Consider the following 15,696-nt stretch of genomic DNA (forward strand, 5'->3'; position numbering starts at 1 on the left):
TGTTCAATTTATAAACATCCTTTGGTAGCTTGGGGTACAAATCGATATGCTATTTCCACCTTCCAACTATCTTTTAAAAAAACGTATTAAGTTCTTTTTTTCAAGAAATAGGGATAGCTGGCTAGGGAATTCTGGGAGTTGAAGTCCTCCAGACTTAAAGTTGCCATGGTTGGAGACCCTGCTCTTAAGTGATTGAATGGAGACGTTCTCCATTCTGGTGCAGATAGCATCCAGAAATGGGTTTACCTCTCTGTTCAGCTGATTGGACTAAGTCTGTCAAACCTGTGAGGACACATCTCTGTTGCTAGGGTTCCCCAGCTTTTGACTCAGTCCCTCAGCGAGGACAGGCATCTCAAAATTTTCAACATAAAGCAAAGCTAGCTGGGGAATTCTGGGAGTTGAAGTCCTCCAGGCTTAAAGTTGCCAAGGCTGGAGACCCCTGCTCTAAGTGATTGAATTGAGATATTTCCCTCCATTTAGACCACGAATCATTGCATCCATGAATAAAGACAACATTACTTCTAATAGCTTGGCAGCATTAAACCTAACATAACTGTAAGCAATGTCACAGCTGATTCTTCTGGTTTTCCCTCGACGGAACTGGTTTGTGTTTAATGGTGTCCCCTCTTTGTTCCTGGTTGTAACAAACAGGGCCCGGTGTGGATGTGCCAGCTCCTGACATGAGCACCGGTGAACGGGAGATGTCGTGGATTGCAGACACCTATGCTAATACCATAGGGCACTATGTAAGTTCTGAACAAAAGCTTCCCTTATGGTGCAGTGGCCTTCCGACCTGTTCTTCAAGTTACATACAACCTAACTGTTCTGACCTAGGTTTCCTCAGCAGCACCAAGCTGAGTCCTTGTCCCGATAAACCCCTTTTATTTAATTTACAGTGAATTCCTCTCCAGCAAAGTCCCGGCCCACTGTCTTTCAAGATAGTTCACAATTACCAATCTTCATCATGCTTGGAGAGTGGCCAGGCCAATATCTTTCAGATGCCACAATAATTGGCAAGAATGCAGGAATGAACTAATTGTCTCCTGCAAACTCTACTCCCCTTTCGCTCCTCTTTTATTCCCTGTGGGAGGGGCCATTCACCGTCCACCTGTGGCTTTACCCCAAGTTGACCCTTCTTCCTTAGCAGTTCCGTTCGTCTGGCAATTCTGGGAACAGGCTCCGGCTACCTCACTGATGTCTGACTGAAGGCAGCTGATAACTGTCACTGTTATAACTGATAACCTCATTGTCCGAATCTTTTGCCAGCTGGGCTGGCTGCTGGCGGGCCACAACACTAACATAGACCTTAGAACAGATTTGCAGTTCTTTGGATAAGCAGCATAAGACCAACATGTCTGCAAGCATCACTGTTGAATGAGTGTATTTCCCCCAAATAAATAGTTTAGTTGGAAATGCGCAGGAGAATATGTATATCTCTGACACGCTACTTGCTTTGTACATGAGGCGTCCTTGGTGCTCTCTGAGCTTGTTCTCTTGCATACGTTTCATTATCCAAACTAGGTAACATCGTCAGAAACCAGCATTACTCTTTCAAAAAGTACATTCTCCAGATAGAATTGTAATGTAGGAAGCGTCCTTCAGGAATCGTCTCTGTCTGCAGAATGATGAGTCCAGCTAGTTTTTAACTTTCAATCCTATGTGGAGCTTCTCTTCCAACATGACAGGAGGCTGCATCTGTGTGCCTGCTGTCCTCCCTAGCAATATGCTAGGTCAGAGGTGTCAAACTCAATTTCATTGAGGGCCACATCAGAGTTGTGTTGATCTCAAGGGGGGGGGGTCTGGTCAGGTACATGTCACTCGTGTCGGGAGTGGTGGCCCAAACACTCTGCCACCGAAAATGGGCTCCCGAGCTCCATTTTCAGCTGCAATGGCCTCCTGCAACCCTTTGCCAGCAAAAATTTTCACTGGCAGAGGCACAGTGGCCCAGTCCCTTGCTGTTTCCAGGGCGGCCCTCTGGGCCAGATCTAAACACTCCCAGGCCAGATCTTGCCCCTGGGCCTTGAATTTGACATCCCTGTGCTAGGTGATTGAGTGGCGTCTTCTAACGCAGGGGATACGAGAGCTTCTCTCCCACGGCATCTGCTCCTTGGAAGCTTGCAAATCGGTTAATTTCTTATCATTTTGTTTTATAAGCTGCCACAGTGTAGGGCAAGCCCTTGTCACATCCTTTTTCTCCCCAGACCATCGGGCTCCTCCTAATATAATGTATCGACTCAAATGCAAAGGCCGCACTGGATTCTCTTCCCTCTGCTAGTTTCTCTGTATTGGAGCCATAAATCAATAAAGATGCACAGTGAGAAGGAGATCTTGGCATGCTTGCAAAGACTGATGCCCCGAGAGTTGGCCATTGTTGCCACTTGAGATTAAATAACATTAGACTTCAAGAAAACCAAACCATAATAAGCTGTACTAGTAATTTGTAGGTAGTTCATTGCAATATAACTGGCGGTCACTTATTGAGGTGGTTGTTTTTGCAGAGTTGATAATGTGCTTTTAACTGTTAACAAAGTGGCATAAAATTATGAAAACAATCTGTTGACATAAATTACATCTAGGCTGCATTAGCTCTGTAATGAGACCACGCCCAGTTCTAAAAATGGACAATATTTAATAATAATAGAAAGCTCTGCTTTCTGATTTTAACAACTGTGTTATTATCGACTAGGCAAGATCATCTTTTTGGAAATACAGCGCCAGCTTTTCTTTTGAATTCAGTTTTGTAATCATTTTCAACTAGAAAGCGGGGGAAATTGGAGACGAGGGTGGATTTTTTTGGCCACCAAGAGAAAGTGCTTTCTTTCAAAATTCTTTTAATTATTCATGCATGAGCAAGCAATTAAATTATATTCCACTTCGGTTCATCTGAGTTAACATTTTGCTTATTCAGAGTGACCATGGAAACTGTTTTCTAAACAGCCTCTTGAATGACTCTCACATAATTTTACTTGAGATGGATACTTTAAACTTTGGCAAAAAAAAAAAAAAATCACTCCGGATTGCAAGACTATAAAGTTTCAACTAAGTGACAAATGGTACATGCGGAAAGCCTTCAAACAGTTGTTTTCCTGCACACACACTGTGGAGAGAAGAAAAGAAGGAGAGAACAATTTGCTCTTTAGTATTCTAGTCAGTAAAGCTGCAGCTCTAAATAACTTTTCCCTTTTTGGCCAGTTTTATTAAGAGCAGTTTTGGTGCCTTGATGCGCTGGCATTTTTCTCTGGGTGTAGCAGATTGCTAAAAATAGCCATATTCTTGCTCTTGGGTCCAACACTTCACTGAAAACTCCTTATTTTATATCATAATTGGGAATATAATCCATAGTTTGTTCCTAAAGGAATTAATTTATTGCTCATGTGACTGGTGCAGTTTGTGAATTTAAAAGCCAGTGGTTTCTCTTTTTTTGGTACGGATTAGCTGTGTATGATAAAATGCTTCTTTATTTGAAGTGTGAGACCTTGTCTGCTTTTTCAAAGATTTTTGTGACACTCAAAAGCTACTAATAGACAAGAATTGATTTTAAAAAATATGTGGTTTATAGGATGTTCTGATTGAAAGTCAATGGAGATTCTTAATCATCCAGGTCATGGTTGTCCCAAAGGTGCTTTTTCAAAAGGCAAGTGGACTTTCTTTGTTTTTCCTTGAAGTTGTTTTGTTTCTCATCCAAGAAGCTTCTTCAGTTCTGACTGAATTCTGATTCAGTCAAGCTGAAGAAGCTTCTTGATTCAGTCAGAATTGAAGAAAATTCTTGGACGAGAAGCAAAACATCTTCAAGGCAAAACAAAGAAAATCAACTTGGCCTTTTGAAAAAGCATATTTGGGATTCTGATTGAAAGCTTATTAGATGAAAATAAGGACTAGGGGTGGCATGATAGCAGTATTCTGATATCTCAGGGGCTGCCCCAAAGAAGAGGGAGTCAAACTATTCTCCAAAGCACCTGTGTGTAGAAAAAAGAAGCAATGGGTGGAAACTAATCAAGGAGAAAAGCAACCTAGAACTGAGGAGAAATTTCCTGACAGAAGAATTAATCAGTGGAACAGCTTGCCTCCAGAAGTTGTGAATGCTCCAACACTGCACATTTTTAAGATGTTGGATAACCATTTGTCTGAAGTGGTGTAGGGTTTCCTGCCTAAGCAGGGGGTTGGATTAGAACACCTTCAAGTTCCCTTCCAACTCTCTTATTCTAAATTCTAATTTAAGGTTAGATAAACAGTTTTGTTGTTTCATTGCTATTCCAAGGAGCTAAATAAATAAATTAAGATTGGCACAGAAACTGATGAATTGTAGATGCAACATTTACCATCAAAATGTAGTATGCCAGAGCCTGAATGGGGCACAGAGGCTTCTATTTCACGTAGATAAAATTTCGGCATCTGTTCCCCACTGCTTAGGCCCTGCAATCTCTTCTCTTTGGGTAAGCCTCAAATTGCAAAGCTCAACGCGGCTGAGCAGAATGCCCCATAGTGTTTTACGGTGCATAATGTGGGAACTATGACATTAGCATTTTGCACTTTCTACAAACGAAGCAAGAGCTTCATTTTGTACTATTCTGACTCATCAGCCAAAAGAAAATAATAAGTGGAAGCAGTGAATCAGATGTTTCAAAACACAAGACAAGAAGGAAGAACATTTACATTTTGAAAGAATTCCCATCAAATGTAAGCGAAAGAAGAACAAAATAAAATGTAAAGCAAATACAATAGGAGATAAATTTGGAACGTTCTGTGTCGATCTTTTTGGCAGCTGCCAAAACATGAAAAAAGTTGTTTCTAAGCACAATTTTCAAGGGCTCTCTTTTGCAAGCCTTCTTGAGACGGGATTTGAGCAACTTTTATACTGTTCCTCATTAAGAAGCAATTTATGCCTTTCTACTGTAGAGCCGAGATGTTTCTATTTTCTTTCTAAGGGCCCTACTGTGATCCATTACTGAAGGGGGAGGGAGGAGGAGTTTGCAGCTGGCTGTTTTTATATAATAGATTCCCAAATTTCAGCCCATCTGGTCCATCTCAGAAATTCAGAGAACATTGGTAAAGTTGCAAATGGACTCTCCATTTTGCTGCATTAGAGGCAGTGGCACAATATGTGACCCCACAACTCCTAAATCCGAATATGGCTTGGTAATTGTGACAGTGTGTAAAGTTGGATCATGAGATAGAATTAAACAGACCCCAAATTTCCATTTCTGGGAGTAACTTCGCATTTCTAGTGATTTGTAATTCACAGTTCTTTCAAGAATGCCAACACATGCGAAAGTAGAAATAACCCAGCTACATTTGGAGTTGGTTCCAGCAAGGGTGAAGTGAAGTAATGCCCACTGTTCTGAAAAATCACGTCAGCAAAACCGGGAGAAGAAATGATTTCACAAAACCTGGAGGACTTTTTCATCTTTTGCTTTGTCCTAAGTCTGATGACGCAGTGTAGAAAGTAACTCCTCGCATGGACTGTGATGTAAATTCGTTCTTGGATATCGAAATCCAGTAAAGATAAAAGTCAGCAGAGGAGTCATTAACACGTGCCAGGGTAGACGTCAGATCTGCCCCAATCTGATCCCTTAGGAAAGAAAGACTCTCGACTCCACTTGGTTGAAGTGAAAGGTTCTTTTTATAAAATTTGTTGGGGGCAGTAAAGTCGGGGTGGATCTGAGTTTTCCACATTCAAAAGATACAGAAAAGCTTCCCCTTATCCCAGCTCTCCCTCCCCCCCCCCGCCCCGTTACCAGCCCATCTTCAGCCAATCAGAACTCCCCCGAAATGTTTTGAGAAAGCTGAGCTGTTTCAGAGTAATCTACATTCTTTCTGAGGGTGCCTTGCCTTGAATGCGGGTACAAACTGATTCCGAGCTTTATCACCTGTCATTCCCTCCCTATTTCCCGTCACATACGGCTTTATTGCCCCTCTATCCTCTCCCTCCCCCTGTAGCCTTTGATGGCAGGATCCCTGTGAGGCGCCAAGCCGAACCTGGCAGATCTGACAGTAGATGTTTTGAAAATATCTGCCCATCCCATTCCACCTGAACGTCCTTCTTTCTTTTGCAGGACATCAATGCCCATGCCTGTGTGACGGGGAAACCCATCAGCCAGGGTGGCATCCACGGCCGCATCTCTGCCACGGGCCGTGGCGTCTTTCACGGGATCGAGAACTTCATCAATGAAGCGTCGTACATGAGCCTCTTGGGAATGACTCCAGGATTTGGAGATAAAACTTTTGCCATCCAGGTTAGTGGATTTACAAGAGTCACATGGGGGAGGAAAGGGAGCAATGATGCCTTAAGACTTAGATTGCCTTGAGATGGCCTTCATAAACAACTTAGATAAGGGAATAGAAGGGGAAGTTACCAAATTTGCAGATGATACTAAGCTGGCAGGAATAACCAACACTCTAAAACAGCGATGACGAACCTTTTTTGGCACTCGTGCCATAAGGGGGGAGGAGTGCAGGGGGGTCATGCGCAGGCATTCTGCACCCATAATGCAACACGCGACCCCCCCCCAGTGTGCATGCATGCATGAGAGGCACTCCCCCCCCCATTTTTTGCATGTTTTTCTTGCCCTCCCCAGGCTCCAGAGGCTTTATAGGAGGCTGGGGACGACAAAAACAGCCTCTCTCCCCCCCCCCCTCCCGAGAAGGTCCCTGAAGCCTCCGGAGGGCTTAAACTGGCCCTACGAGCAAACCGGAAGTCCGTTCCCGAACATCCGGTTTGCCCATGGCCCTTTTTTGCACTCCGGAGGCTTCAGGGAAGCTCCTGAAGCCTCCGAGGGGGAGGGGGAGGGGAGGCTCTTTTCGCCTTCCCCAGCCTCCTATAAAGCCTCTGGAGCCTGGGGAGGGCGAAAAATAGCTTTAAAAAAGGCTGAATTCAGCTGGCCAGCCCACACATGCACACTCGCCAGCTGATAGGGCAATGCCTCGCGTGTCCTGACAAATGGCTACGTGTGCCACAGGTTCGCCATCCCGGCCCTAGAAGATAGGCTCAAGTTCCAGATGGATCTTGACAGACTTGGACCCTGGGCCCTATTTAACAAAATGAAACTCAATGTAGAGAAAAGTAAAGTCTTACATTCAGGCAGGAAAAGGTAGACATATAAACTGGGAGAAACCAGGCTTAATAGCAGTGACTGTGAGAGGGATCTTGGAGTCTTAGTGGACAACCAGCTAAATATGAGCCAGCAGTGTGCAGCCACAGCCCAAAAAGCCAATGCAATCCTAAATTGCATTAACAGAGAGAAACAATCAAATCAAGTGAGATACTAATACCACTCTATAAAGCCCCACTAAGATCACACCTAGAGTACTGCATCCAGTTTTGGTTGTCACACTAAAAAAAGATGTTGAGACGCTAGAAAAAGTGCAGAGAAGAGCAACCAGGATGATTAGGGGACTGGAGACTAAAACATATGAAGAACAGTTTCAGGAACTGGGCATGGCTAGTCTAGAGAAGAGAAGGACCAGGGGAGACAGGATAGAAGTTTTCCAATATTCAAGGGGCTGCCACAGAGAGGAAGGGGGGTCAAGCTATTTCCCAAAGCACCTGAAGGCCAGATAATGAACTTTCTGACAGAAACTTCAACCAATGAAACAGAAGTTGCCTTTGGAAGCTGTGGGGGCTTCATCATTGGAAACTTTCAAGAGGAAATTGGACTGCCATCTGTCAGAAAGTCACAAGAGGAAAAGTGCATTTCGGGAGGCGGCAATGATAAATTATTGGCATATCAAGCCAAGAAAATAGCAAGGATGTACAGTATCGCTATATATCCTTGTCATTAAGAGTCAAGCTTTGATTTTTGAATAAAAATAAAATATTGGAAGAATATTTCTCTCACGTTAAATGCATAGTGAACTTCAGTCAAATGATTATTATATATAAGTAACATGTAAATGGCATTTTTGTCATGTCAGTCCAGTCATTGTACCAGCTGTCCACCTACGAATGCCCATGAATAAAGTGGCTTTGATTCTAAAGCTTTTCTTGCCTTTAGCAATAGCACTTAGACTTATATACCACTTCACAGTGCTTTTACAGCCCTCTCTAAGCAGTTTACGGAGTCAGCCTATTGCCCCCAACAATCTGGATCCTCATTTTACCCACCTCGGAAGGATGGGTCAACCTTGAGCCAGTCAGGATCGAACTCCTGGCAGTGGGCAGAGTGAGCCTGCAATTCTGCATTCTAACCATTGCACTACAAGGACTCTTTAGAAAGGTGTTGTGCTTCATGAAGCTACTTCAAGAAAAATAGAGGTTCAAGGGAGGGTAATTAAAAACTTTTCACTTTTTTTTTAAATAGGGGTTTGGCAATGTAGGTTTGCATTCTATGAGATACCTTCATCGCTATGGAGCAAAATGTGTAGCTATTGGAGAAAAAGATGGTGCTATCTGGAATCCTGATGGACTTGACCCAAAGGAGTTGGAAGATTACAAACTGGTATGCAAAATGGTTTGCCATTGTCTATTGTCCTGTTGCGCTGGCTATGAAGCTTGGTCATTCTGTTACTGTATTAGAAGCCTTTATGGTAAACAAAACAAAGGCTTCAGGTTGGAAAGAAGTTATCAGATTTGCTTGAGTGGGGCACTCAAACTTTAGGTCTTTAAAAACTATCAAGAGGACGAAACTCAAGTAGGAATGTTGATTAATGAGGAGGAGCACACACACACAAAAATGGGGAAGCTAACCAAAATAGAATATATGTGTCTGTGTGTGTGTGTTGTATTTGTGCTAATAAATATACACAACACAAATATAAAAAGGCAACATTAAAAATTAAAATATGGTTTTCTGCCTGGATGGTCCTCTGTAATGAGCCGAAGGACAGAAAGGGGGAGTAGTGAGCTCCCTCCCATATTTGGGCATACCAGGGGTTGTAACACATACATACATACATACATACATACATACATACATACATACATACATACATACATACATACGATGATACTGTATGTTTTGGACTATAAGACGCACCCCCCCACCCACCCCAGTGGGTGGAAATGTCTGTGCGTCTTATAGAGCAAATATTGCAGAAGCCCTGCCACCCCGCCGCCGGCCATCCTTCGGCCTCTGCCTCCCAGCAATTTGCCTCCTTGCAGCAAACAGTCTGGTCAGCTTCAGCACAGCCTGAGTTAGCACTGGCAGCTGATTGGTGGTTGGATCGGCCTCCTGAAATATCACCAGTCAGCTGTTCCAGGCTGCAGGGATCACCACCCATCTCCAACATTGCCGCCACCACCTATCACCACCTCTGTGTGCCCCGTTTTTTCTTCCATGCATCTCATTAGTTCAAGAGAACCAACCTAGAACTAAAGAGAAATTTCCTGTTAGTGAGGAGAATTAACCAGTGGAACGGCTTTCCTTCAGATGTTGTGGGAGCTTCATCACTGGAGGCTTTCAAGAAGAGATTGGGCAACTACTTGTCTGAAATGGTACAGGGTCTTCTGCTTGAGCAGGAGGTTGGATTAGAAGACCTCCAAGGTCCCTTCCAACTCTGTTACTCTGTTCTGTTAAGTCACTGACTAAACTGTTGTCATTTCCATCATTCTCTCAACAGCAACACGGATCCATTCTCACCTATCCAAAAGCTCAGGCTCTTGACTGCCACATTCTTGAAGCTGATTGTGACATCCTCATCCCAGCAGCCAGCGAAAAACAGTTGACAAAAGCCAACGCTCACAACGTCAGAGCGAAAGTAAGATGGATGGGTTGTCTGAGCTTTCTCAGTTCTTCCAGCTGAGACTTTGTTCTCCACCAGCTCTTATCGCTGCTGCCATTAAAAGATTTCCTGGGCTTAACAGTGATGCTCTGATGTTCTTTCCAGATCATTGCTGAAGGTGCTAATGGACCCACGACCCCCGAAGCCGATAAGATATTCTTGGAACGGAACATCATGGTTATTCCAGTAAGGTTCTTTTTGATAGTTGTTGTCTTGTGTGGAAAAACAATGCTAAGTTGATTGATGGAGATAACTTCTGAATATTTTTAAAAAAACGTAACCATTCGGCAGGACTTTTCTGAAATAGACAGAATGGATTTTAATCTGTTTCCAGGAATGTAACTGGCAAATAGCTCTACTGGTAGCAAATTAGATTATGAAGGCTGTCTGCCTTTGGCTGGGTTGGATACAAAAAAAATTGTGTTTTTGTTTCATCCTCAATCATATCCTAGCTCTCCCACCTTGGTAACTTTACAACCTGTGGACTTCCTGGCTGAGGAATTCTGGGTGTTGAAGTCCACAAGCCATAAAGTTGCCAAGGTGGGAGGACCCTTGCAAGCCTAGCAAGTCTTTGATCTTTGTCTACAAGGAAGGAAGTTCTGTTAAACTCACCCCACTTTTCCTCTTTGCCCATGGCTTAGTTTAGAAGCAGGACTGAGTTGTCCTCAGCCTTCATCAGCCCCCATAAAACAGAGATAGGACATTTGGATCTTCATGATCCCCTTGCTTGGTTGACTCCCCCAAAATTCCTCAGCTACTCAGGTAGTGGATGGGGCCCAACCTTCATCTTGATTCCTGATAATTCCATCCCGTGTTTCCCAGAAGCGTTCAGGGTTAGTTGGCTAACCAAGTTGATGGGGGGCTCTTTAACCTGAGGAGACTTCAAGATATTAAACACAGAGGAGGAAACTGTTTCTGAGAGACTTCCTCGTTGTTGAGGACTACATCCTGAATGCTGTCTCAGAGCCAGGGATGCAGGCAAGTTATTAATCCAGCCAATTGGGTGGGAGTAAAAATGCATTCCCTGAAACCACAGAACTGGTTCCTGGGTTGCTGAACAGGATGCGAAGGCAGTTACAGGGTGGATTTGATTTAAATCAAGTCATTTTAAATCACGATTTAAATCACTAGTAAAAAGGCTTGATTTAAATCAACTCGATTTAAATCGTAATGTTCAAAGAGCAGCTGTCATCTCTGTCCTGCAGCGGCTCCTCCTCTGACCCGCTGTTGACTCACCAATATTGCAGAATATGCAGCCTCATGCTACATAACTCAGCTCCGTTTCATGCTGAATAAACCAAATTATTAATGTATCTTGAATAGAAAACTATCTTTAGATAGATTTTTACTCTAAAAGCATTTTATTAAAATAAATTTGATTTAAATCCAATTTAATTTTTTTTAAAAATCACTGATTTTTATCCACCCAGGTTACTTATTCTTTTCTGCTACTCTTTGCCGAGTGAACCCTCCTTACCCTTTTTCAGTGCCTTGAATTTTATTTACTTAGTCATGTACCCATCTCACAAGAAGCGACTGCGTGGCATACAACGAAAGAAGTATAAAAATAAACATCAAACACAGGCACGCCTGAGATTCTATCAACAGTGAATTCTTTTCCTTTTGAATTCTTTGCTCTTCATTTAGCTCCTTGATCTCACCTGGAGCCAAACATGAATTTGATCTACCTGTTAATAAGTGTTTAATTGTAGTTGTCATTTCACTTGTTAAGTCGATGACTGTAAAATCAGGAATCCAGGCGGTTGAAATGAATATATAGGTTTATTTCAAGCTGAGGCTCTCTACAAGAATCTGAACTACTAGCGGCCAAGGCAAATTGGTAGATAAGAGTCAACGTATTAAGAATCAAGGTGGGCTGGACTTCTATCTCTTGGTGCCAAGGGACTCGAGACTGATGATGCATTTGACCCCTCCTTCGGGCTTAACTTGTCTGCTTCTTTTTCATTTCCTCACTTATTCTTTCCACAGGACCTTTATTTAAATGCTGGCGGTGTGACTGTATCTTATTTTGAATGGCTGAAGAACCTGAACCACGTCAGCTACGGCCGCTTGACCTTCAAGTACGAAAGGGACTCAAACTACCATCTACTAAGTACGTGTAATGGGTTCTGTCCATCATACAGTCTTCGCCCACTGGTGGGCATGTCTGGGCTCCTTGATCGCTTTCAGGGGCACACTTTGCCCAATGGTTTTAGCAGGTTTTGGTTGGAAACAATACTGGTGGGTTTTTGGCCTTGTGTTGCTGAATGTTTTTGCAGATTAATGGATTTAAGAGGAAATTCCCCCCCCCCCTCCCTGTACGTGGAAGTAGATGTACCTTGGCAGCACATTAAAAAAGGAAGTTGATTCTATTCTGAGAAGAACTGTCTTTTGATCATCCAGTTAGTTCCCTTGGCCAGGAGTTTTAACTGGCTGTTTTCTTTCTTTTAGTGTCGGTTCAGGAGAGCTTGGAAAGAAAGTTTGGGAAACACGGGGGAAGTATTCCGGTTGTGCCTACTGCAGAATTCCAGGATAGAATATCTGTAAGTAGCTCTTGCAAAATTTTATTACCTTAATATGTAGATCTTAAGCAAATTTTCCACCCTGCAGCAACAAAACCCACAGGGAAATCTGAAGGAAGGAAGCTAAAATGCCACATTTAATTCTGTTGAAAGCTGAAGTTTTGGCTCAGTTCATATTTATAATAAATTAGCTGATAACCCAGCGTTATCTGGGTATTTATTTATAGGAGGGAAATGTCCAGACCAAATGTAATTTCTAATGTTGGCTTTTCCCCCTTATGAGAGGGAGCCCCCTTGTGGAGTACTGTGAAGCTGTTACCTTGGCAACTCCACTGCGCTGTACAGTAGAAGCCATTTGAAGGCACAACAAGCTGTATGTTAACAGAACACACACCCGAGGGGTGTTAGGGGTGTCTTACCCCTACAGTATTTGTTTCCAGAGAGTAAGTCTTCTGGGTACCAACTTTGGTTGAAATTGCTTGAGGCGTTCCAGAGTTATGCTGGAAAACACACACACACACACACACACACACACACACAAAATGGACCGATCAGTAGTCCTTGAATAATGACCACAATTGAGTCGAAAATTTCAGTTGCTAAGCAAGACAGATGTTAAGTGAATTTTGTCCCATTTTATGATCTACCTTGCCCCTGTTATTAAGTGAATCACTACAGGTGTTAAGGAAGTAAAACATTTGTTAGGTGAATCTGGTTTCTCCATTGTATTTACTTATCAAGGAATCATGTGACCTGAGACACTGCAAGCGTCGTAAATATGAGTCAGTTATCTAGCATCTGAACATTGGATCATGTGACCATGGGGAAGTTGCAATGGTTGCAAGTGTGAAAAAACGGTCATAAGTCACTTTTGCCGGGCCGTTGTAACTTTGAACAGTCACTAAACGAATGGCTGTAAGTTAAGGACTATCCGTATTAGAGTTCTGATTAGAAACCAGAAACGATGGTGATTTCCCAGGTGAAATCTAAACTTAATATTGTTAGAGTAATGTGCATTAATTCCAGTATCCAATATGTACGTTGCACATTAAATTCTTTTAGCTTGGCGGGTATATGCCTGAATTTTTCGGACTATAAAACGCACCAGAGTTTAAGACACACCATGATTTTGAAGAGGTAAATTTTAAAAAAAAGTTTTTGCACTCTGCAGGCCTCTCAAACCCTCTGCATGCCTCATTTATTGCAAAAGAAAAAGGGGGGCGAGCAGAGCTTTGGGAGGCCTGTAGAGTGCTCCTGGGGTCTGGGGGTGCCAAAAATGAACAAAAAACGGCCTGTTTTTGGCAAAAATGGGCCTTTTTTGTAAAAAAAAGAAAGAAAGAGGGGCTTGCAGAGCGTTTGGGAGACTTGTAGAGTGCTTCTGGGGGTTGGGGGGGGGGGGGGGGAAACTAGCCCTTCCCAGCCCCCAGGAGCACTTTGCAAGCCTCCCAAACCCTTTGCTTGTCCATTTTTGCAAAGGGGGCGGGGTTTCGGAAGACCAAAAATGCTGTATTCAGTGTATAAGACGCACCCAGATTTTCACCCTTTTGGGGGGGGAAGGTGCTTCTTACACCCCGAAAAATACGGTACCTCTACTAACCCTGTTTTTGACCTGATGTTCAAATAGGAATAGCACTTAGCCTTATATACCTCTTCTTAGTGCTTTACAGGGACAGCCTCTTGCCCCCAACAATCTGGGGCTTATTTGACCCACCTCCGAAGGATGGAAGGCTGCGTCAACCTTGAGCTGGTCAGGATCTAACTGCTGGCAGTGAGTTAGCCTGCAGTATTTGCATTCTAACCACTGGGCCACTACAGCTCTTTCAATTAACCAATTTCCATGAAAAGGCAGTACATAGAAGTGACATTAGAAAGGGGAATTTGACCCCTTAAGCCAAATCAGCCTCTGGTTGGTGACTTTAGACTGGGTTGTGATGGCTGTTCTTTTCCACACAGGGTGCCTCTGAAAAAGACATTGTGCATTCGGGCTTGGCTTACACTATGGAGCGATCCGCACGGGTAGGTATTGCGCAGCTATGAAACATTAAATGCTACTATGGACGGTCATCTGAGATGTCAGAGTCATTGGTCAGCTCTTCCTGCCTTATTTTGCTTGCCTTATGGCGGGAAGATTATGTTCTGACCAAGGCTTCCCAAGAGCATGAAGCAGACTCCTTGTCCCAACAAAAAACCCTTTTATTAATTGACTGTGAATTCTGCTCATTCACTTCCAGCAAAATCTTTCAAGGGGGGATTTACAGTCACAGACCTTATCTGGCTTGTAGAGCTGACAGGCCGATATCTGAAAAACTTGGCAAGGAGTCTCGGAGAATCACAAACCAATTAAGGGGAACTAATTGTCTTCTGCAAACTCCACTCCCCTTTCGCTCCTCTTTTGTTTCTTCTGGGAGAGGCCATTCATCGTCCACCTGTCACCTTACTCCCAAGTTGACCCCTTTTCTTTAGCTGTTCCCTTCGTCTGGCAACTGCGCATGCGCACACTGGGAACAGGCTCCAGCTGTTCATCTGCCTCACTGATCTCCGACTCTGAAGGCAGCTGTTAACTGTTATAACTGTTACCTCCTGGAAATATACTTTTAACTGGTTTTTAAGGGTATTGTTTTAAATTTAATTGATTTTAGGGGTTTTAAAGTCATATTTATATTCTTGCTGTACAGTTCTTTTAATTTTTTTAACCTCCTCCATATTTATATTTATTCACTTATTCATCTGTTTACTTATTTAATTATTTTATTGTGGATGATTTATTTGCTGTGTGGACTGTACACCGCCCCGAGTCCCTTTTGGGAGAGGGGGCGGTCTAGAAGTGCGAAGAAATAAATAAAATAAATAATAACTGTCGGGTGACCCTGGCCCTCTCTCTGCCTCCAACACAGAGCCCTCATCAGAGCCTTCCCCAAACTCCAGGACTGGCTCATCTTCCTCCCCAACCTCCTCACTGTCCGAATCTGCTGCCAGCTCCGCAGGCCGCTGATGAGGCCAAAACACATTAGCAATGAAAACCAGAGGGTAGCCCTGATTATTATTGTTGTTGCCATTAGCAGTCAGGTTTTCTGTATTTAGAGATGAGAAGGTAGAATTCCTAGAAACACGACTGGGGAAACGGGCTATGAAGAAGTTTATTGAAAAGACAAGAGCTCAATATAAGCATGTATGTAATTGCATTCTTAAAAAGTGTCGGCTTAGCCAGAGGAAGTGTTGGTTTCTCTTGGTTGCGGTCTTGTGACAAGCAGGATAATAGAGTTGGAAGGGACCTTGGAGGCCTTCTAGTCCAGCCCCCTACCTTGAGTTACGACCACATTTGAACCCAACATTTCTGTTGCTAAGTGAGCCATTTGTTTAGTGAGTTTGGCCCCTTTTTACGACTTTTCCTGCCATAGTTGTTAAGTGGTTCGCTTCAGTTCTTAAATTAGTAACACAGTTGCTAAGTGAATCTGGC

At 43.2% G+C, this 15,696-nt stretch overlaps 1 protein-coding gene across 1 annotated transcript in view; it reads left to right on the top strand.

The window, feature by feature from the left end:
- The window catches only part of GLUD1 (glutamate dehydrogenase 1), a 33,392-nt gene that overhangs the window by 15,272 nt on the left and 2,424 nt on the right, over positions 1 to 15,696 (top strand). The window contains exons 5-12 of the mRNA XM_081956519.1: positions 652 to 746; positions 6,054 to 6,233; positions 8,298 to 8,435; positions 9,556 to 9,693; positions 9,823 to 9,903; positions 11,707 to 11,830; positions 12,169 to 12,260; positions 14,193 to 14,255. Coding sequence (XP_081812645.1) covers positions 652 to 746; positions 6,054 to 6,233; positions 8,298 to 8,435; positions 9,556 to 9,693; positions 9,823 to 9,903; positions 11,707 to 11,830; positions 12,169 to 12,260; positions 14,193 to 14,255 — 911 coding nt within the window. The remainder of the gene's footprint in view (positions 1 to 651; positions 747 to 6,053; positions 6,234 to 8,297; positions 8,436 to 9,555; positions 9,694 to 9,822; positions 9,904 to 11,706; positions 11,831 to 12,168; positions 12,261 to 14,192; positions 14,256 to 15,696) is intronic.

Source organism: Natrix helvetica, assembly GCF_964273705.1.
Source record: "Natrix helvetica genome assembly, chromosome: 5".
NCBI lineage: Eukaryota > Metazoa > Chordata > Lepidosauria > Squamata > Natricidae > Natrix > Natrix helvetica.